At 53.6% G+C, this 6,397-nt stretch overlaps 1 protein-coding gene across 3 annotated transcripts; it reads left to right on the forward strand.

The window, feature by feature from the left end:
- Nucleotides 1-1,036: 1,036 nt before the first annotated feature.
- Nucleotides 1,037-4,783, forward strand: SCO2 (synthesis of cytochrome C oxidase 2). Of its 3 annotated transcripts, none has more exons than XM_070754556.1 (2): nucleotides 1,037-1,139; nucleotides 3,370-4,783. In XM_070754556.1, exons 1-2 carry the CDS (start codon nucleotides 1,088-1,090, stop codon nucleotides 4,281-4,283), a joined length of 966 nt encoding a protein of 321 aa, XP_070610657.1. In that variant the 5' UTR covers nucleotides 1,037-1,087; the 3' UTR covers nucleotides 4,284-4,783. The 3 variants fall into 3 exon arrangements, with proteins under 3 accessions (XP_070610657.1, XP_070610660.1, XP_070610659.1); XM_070754559.1 differs by having other exon boundaries at nucleotides 1,106-1,153; XM_070754558.1 differs by lacking the exon at nucleotides 1,037-1,139 and adding an exon at nucleotides 1,245-1,265.
- The last annotated feature ends 1,614 nt before the right edge of the window (nucleotides 4,784-6,397 follow it).

The raw sequence follows: 6,397 nt of genomic DNA on the forward strand, positions 1-6,397 counted from the left end.
TTAATTAGATTTAGGATATATGTACAGTATTGGGGTTTTTTATGTGATGTAATATAAATGCAATAAAATAAATAATAGAAAACACAGAGGAGACCTGTCGGAAGGGACCTTGGACATAGACTCATGCAGAGGGTCTCCAAACCTGCCCACTTGAAGACTCGTGGCCTTCCGACTCCTACAATCTCCAAGCCAGCGAACAAACCATGCCAGGAAATTCTGGGAGTTGAAGTTGTGTAGTGTGTAGTGTGTGTGTGAGAGAGAGACCCTCACCATCCCTTTGCAAAATATAATAGCAGTTTTGATAGCAGCCTTCCAATATCTCAGGGGTTATTGCCACAAAGAAGAAGGAGTCAAGCACCTGAGGGTAGAAGAAGAAGCAATGGGTGGAAACTAACCAAGGTGAGAAGCAACTTAGAACTCAGGAGAAAATTCCTAAATGCAAACAGTTGACCAGTGGAACAGTCTGCCTCCAGAAGTTGTGAATGCCCCAACACTGGAAGTTTTTAAGCAGAGGTTGGATAACCCTCTGTCTGAAGTAGTATAAGGTCTCCTGCCCAAGCAGGGGGTTGGACTAGAAGACCTCCAAGGCCCCTTCCAACTCTGTTGTTGTTGTTGTTGTTGTTGTTGTTGTTGTTGTTGTTGTTGTTGTTATCATCATTATTATCCTGCATTTCTATAAAAGTATAAGGGTAAAAGTATTCCAACTCTGTTGTTATTGTATTTTTATTTTATTTATTTATTTATTTATTTTATTTGTCATACAAATATAGTATTGTATTGTAGTATGTTGAACATAATATAAGTATAGAGATAGAAAAGATAAAAAGACATTAGGGCAGGAACGGTAGGCACAAAGGCGCACTTATGCACGAGTGTCTGAGTCTGGGTATGTGTGAGTGTGTGAGAGAGAGACCCCCACCGTCCCTATGCAAAAGGAAGTGTGTGCGCGCGTGCGTGCGGGCATACGCGTGTGAGCGCTTTCATTTAATTGCTGCTCTCCCCGCCTTTGCGCGCTGCGACGAAGAGCGCCCCCTGCCGGCCTCTTTGCAAGGCGCGGAAAAGAGGCGGAGCGGCAGACTCGGCGCGCATGCGCGGGAGGAGCCACTGTACACGGCGTCTCCCGGCTGCAGGACACGGAAGTGAGTGAATGGAGGTGGGGTGGAAACACGTGTCTGGAGCGAAGGGGGAGGGGCGGGGGGCGCCTCCTTTGGAATCCTGGCTTGCATTAAGTCCTGCCTTGCCTGCCAGCCGGCCGGGGATGATGGGTGAGGGGTGCAAGGCCGGAGGGGGGAGTCCAGGGGGCCCTGAGCGTGCAAAGTCCCGGGGGTGAAATGGGGGGGGGGCTGCGCAAGTGAGGGGGGGCGTCTCAGGATCGGGGCAGGGCAGTGGGCTGGGGCTGGGGGTCCTCCTGTCCCTCGCGGGGGCAAATTCCAGGAAGGGCTCCAAAGCGCAGGAGCTCCAACCTGCAGTGTTCCCCAACCTTGGCCACTTGAAGAGACTTGGACTTCAACTCCCAGCATTCGCTGGATGGGGAATTCTGGGAGTTGAAGTCCAGATATCTTCAAGTGGCCAAGGTTGGGGAACACTGCTGTAGTAGATCCCCTTAATTGGAGTGGGGGGCTTTGGGACTCACCCCCCAGCCGCCTTCCCGGAAGATCTGCAGGATCTGGGCCCCCGTGGTCCTGGACTCCGAAGGAAGGCAGTTTTTTTGGGGGGGGGGTCTCCCAACAGAACAGCCTCCCCTAAAACTAGGGGAGCCGCCTGTAATAGCAATACAGCAATAGCCTTTAGACTTATAGACCGCTTCCTAGGGCTTCTCCAGCCCTAAGCGGTTTAGAGAATCCGCCTCTTGCCCCCAACACTCTGGGTTCTATTTGACCCACCCTGGAAGGATGGAAGGAAGGAAGGAAGGAAGGAGTAAAAAAAGAAGATAGCAATAGCATTTAGAGTTATATCCCACTTCCAAGTGCTTTTGCAGCCCTCTCTAAATGGTTCACAGAGTCAGCCTCTTGCCCCCAACAATCTGGGTCTTCATTTGACCCCCCTCGGAAGGACGGAAGGCCCAGCCATGACCTTGAGCCTGTCAGGATTGAACTGCTGGCAGTGGGCAGAGGGAGGGAGGGAGGGAGGAAGGAAGACTTGTATACCACTTCCTTGTGCTTTTACAGCTCTCTCTTAGTGGTTTACAGAGAACATAAGAGCCTAAGAAGAGCCCTGCTGAATCAGGCCAAATCCCATCAAGTCTGGCATTCTGTGTCCCACAGTGACCTCCCAATTGTCCAGGGGGATCTTGAGCCAAAGGAGAAGGCAGAACCCTCCCTTTCCCTTGACCCCCAACAAATGGGACCCAGGGGACTCCTGCCTGCCTCAACCAACATAGAGGCGGCACTTGGAAGAAAGGAGGGAGGGAGAAAAAGAAGGTAGGAAGGAGGAGGGAGGGAGGGAGAGAAGGGATCTTGGAGGGAGAGAAGGGATCTAGTCCAACCCCTTGCTCAGATTATATCCCAGAGGTGTCAAATTCAAAGCCCGCAGGCCGGATGGAGCTGGCCCCTCCCCTGCCCGGTTTAGCAAAGGGGGGTGAAAGTCCCAAGACGTTACGTAACGCGGCTGGGACGATGTTTTGACACCCCTGTCATGTGCCCTTTCAGACAAGCGGCAGTCCAATCTCTTCTTAAAAGCCTCCAGCGATGAAGCCCCTACAATTTCTGGTGGCGAGCTGTTCCACTGGTTGTCGTCCTCTCGGCTTGCTTTGCAAAGGCCAAGCAATGTTTTCGCGATAGGGAAAAATGCCAAGTGACCCTTGAGTACAGTGATCTCTCGATTATCGCGAGGCTCCGTTCCAAGACCCCTCGCGATAATCGATTTTTCACGATGTAGGGTTGCGGAAGTAAAAACACCATCTGCGCATGCGCGCCCTGTTTTTCATGGCCGCGCATGCGTAGATGGTGGAGTTTGCGTGGGCAGTGGGGAAGACCCAGGGAAGGTTCCTTCGGCCGCCCAGCAGCTGATCTGCTCGGCAGCGCAGCAGCAGCGAGCAGACGAAGATCGGGGTTTCCCCGCCGCCCACGCAAAGGGGAAACCCCGATTCGGCTCCTCGCTGCGGCGCTGCCGAGCAGATCAGCTGCTGGGCGGCCGAAGGAACCTTCCCTGGGTCTTCCTCGCTGATGCCCCCGCTCGCCCACCCGCCGCCCGCCAGCAAGAGGGGGAGAGATAGAGAAAGAGAGAGAAGGAAAGAAAGAGATGAGAGAGGGAGGAAGAGAGTGTGAGAGAGGAAGAAGCAAGATAGAGAAAGATATAGCGTTTTGCGAAGAACGAGATCGCGAAAATCGAGGGATCACTGTAATTCCCTTTACCTTGTTGTCTTTCCAGCTCTCGTGGGGATGTTTCAGTGCTGGGCCAGGCTGAGCCCTTGGCGGCTGGGAGCCGGCCCCGCCCTCTGGGGGAGGAGCCTGCCTGGCATAACCCGCCCACCATCCCGCTGTCTCCGCCTCCTTGCTTCTTCAGGCCGCCAGCCTGCCTGGCGATCTTCTCTGTTCTGCCGAGTGGATGATTCCCGCCTCTCGGTTCCCGCTGGCCAGTCCATTTGGACCGTGTGGAGACCCTCCTCCCAAGGCGGCTCTCAGCCCCCCCGACCGGAGCCCCGATACTCTCTGAGGACCCGCCTGCTGGTGGTCTCCGTCATCACCCTTCAGCTGGTGGCAGCGTGGCTCTACGTCCGCTCGGAGAAGGAGGAACTGGAGAAGCAGAGACGCATTGAGGAGTTGAGGAAATCGCCCGTCGGGCAAGGCAACTTCCAGCTGGTGGACCACACGGGACGTCCTTGCTCCAAGGAGGACCTCAAAGGCAGCTGGATCCTTCTCTACTTCGGCTTTACTCACTGCCCGGATATCTGCCCGGAAGAACTGGAGAAGATGAGCCGAGTGGTGAACATGTTGGACGCTGACCCCAAGCTGCCCCGTCTCCAGCCCGTCTTCATCACCGTGGACCCCGAGCGGGATACGGTGGAGGCTGTGGCCAAGTACGTGAAGGACTTCCATCCGCGGCTGCGGGGGCTGACCGGCACACCGGAACAGGTGCGGGAGGTTGGACGGTCCTACCGCGTTTACTCCAGCACCGGCCCCAAAGACGAGGACAATGATTATCTGGTGGACCACACGGTTATCCTCTACCTCCTGACTCCGGACGGGCTGTTCTTGGACTACTACAACCGCTACAAGACGGACGTGAAGGTGGCCGAGAGCATCCGGGGACACATGGCCACTTACAAGACCCTCCTTGCCTGAGCTGGAGGAAGGGGAGAGGACGGGGGAGGAGGGGAGGGGCTGAGTTTGGGACCCTCTCGGGCCGTGGGGTGTGTAGTAGCAGGTTCCTATGGTTCCTATGGTGGACGCCATCGCACCAGTAGTGAAAATTGAGCGGTGTGCTCAGCTATGTGTCTCCAGCGCACACGCACATCCAAGCAAGGTTTTGCTTCTGCGCCTGCACAGGAAGCATGTGAGGGGACACATGCGCAAGAATTCAGTGACTTTGTGCTTCTGCGCATATGGAAAATCTGTCTTGCGAATCCCAAGAGATTCTGCTTCCTGTGCATGGACAGATGCAAAATCTCGCTTGTACATATTGGTGCGCACGCCAGAGACACAAATCTACACACGCCGTGCCCAGGGAGGGGCAACCCCCCCCCCGCTGGTTGTGTGTGTGTGTGTTTGCAGACTTGTGTGCCGTTTTGGATGGTGGCTTGTACAGGAATTGTGGAGGTTAAGAATAATCAGGTTTGGAAAAAGTGTTCCGTATCCATGTGCATATTTGTCAGGTGTTTCCCTTTTGTAAAAAATTGTCCACTCCCGGCGGCGTTTGTATCATACAGCTTAGTCCTCGAGTTGCGACCATGTGGCTAAGTGAGACACTTTTCCCCCTGAGTTTTGTCCTGTTTGGACGACCTTCCTGGTTGCGGTTGTTAAGTGAACCACCAGTTCTTAAAATGATAGTCACACGTTTGTGAAGGCAATCCGTCTCCTCCCGCTGACTTTGCTCATCAGGTGGTCGCAAAACGGGATCGCACGAATCCCTCCCCCACCGGCTGCGCCAATGTGACCGTCATAAATACAAGGCGGTTGCCCAGTGCCTGAATTTGGATCACCTGACCTGCTGGGAAGCTGCAACGGCTGTTGTGAGAAACGGCCGCGAGTCGGTTTTTTCAAGGGTGGCTGTAACTTTGAACGGTCGCTAAACAAAACCGTTGTAAGTACAGGCAGCCTCTTCCGCTACACTGAATGCTGGCTGGGGAATTCTGGGAGTTGAAGTCCAGATCTCTTCAAGTTGCCACGGTTGGGAAACACTGCGCTACACAATAGCAATACCAACTCCCCCCGTGAGAGCTACGGGCCTTGTAACCTGGACTTTCCATCGCAAACGCCCAATGGCCGAGTTTTGTGTCAGCAGCCATTCCCCCCCCCCCAACAGCCAAGCGAAAGGGCTTCCTGGCCCAGGAACATGGGAATTGTAGTGCAGGCTCTCAGAAAGGCAACCGGGGCAGGGGGTGCAGAGAACACATTGAGGGGCAGATGTCCAGGTCTCTGTCCTTCTTTCCACTTTTGCTCTGAGGGTCCCATCTGTGTTGAGAGGGTGGGAGGGATTCTGGGAGTTGTAGTCCACATAAACTTTGCCCAGACCGCTATACTACAGTAGGGGGTCTCCAAATCTTGGCAACTTTTAAGACTGGTGGGCTTCAACTCCCAGACTCCCTGGTCTCAAGGGTTGCCAAGGTTGGAGACTATCAAAGACACTAACAGTGGTACCTCGTCTTACAAACGCCTTGTCATACAAACTCTTTGAGATACAAACCCGAGCTTTAAGATTTTTTTGCCTCTTCTTACAAACTATTTTCACCTTACAAACCCACTGCCGCCGCTGGGATGCACCGCCTCCGGACTTCCCTTGCCAGCAAAGCACCCGGTTTTGCACTGCTGGGATTCCCTGCAGCATTGCAAAAACACAGAGGTCCGGAGGTGGGGTTTCCCATGGAGGGGGGCCTCAGGGGAATCCCAGCAGCGCAAAAACGGGCACTTCGGCTGGCAAAAGGGGTGAGTTTTGGGCTCGCATGCATTAATCACTTTTCCATTGATTCCTATGGGAAACATTGTTTTGTCTTACAAACGTTTCACCTTAAGAACTTCGTCCCAGAACCAATTAAGTTTGTAAGACAAGGTATCACTGTACACCCAAATGCATCACTGAAATACGGAAAGTACAAAAGAGAAAACGGAACATTTCGCCACCTATGGTGGACGTGTCCAGAAGGAAAAATGTTCTGGAACAAGACAGCTCTACAGCTAAAAGAAATGGTAAAAGATGAAATTTGGGGTGGGGGGGGGGAAGGAGGAACTGGAATTATTTT

This window comes from Erythrolamprus reginae, chromosome 6 (assembly GCF_031021105.1).
Source record: "Erythrolamprus reginae isolate rEryReg1 chromosome 6, rEryReg1.hap1, whole genome shotgun sequence".
Classification (NCBI taxonomy): Eukaryota; Metazoa; Chordata; class Lepidosauria; order Squamata; family Dipsadidae; genus Erythrolamprus; species Erythrolamprus reginae.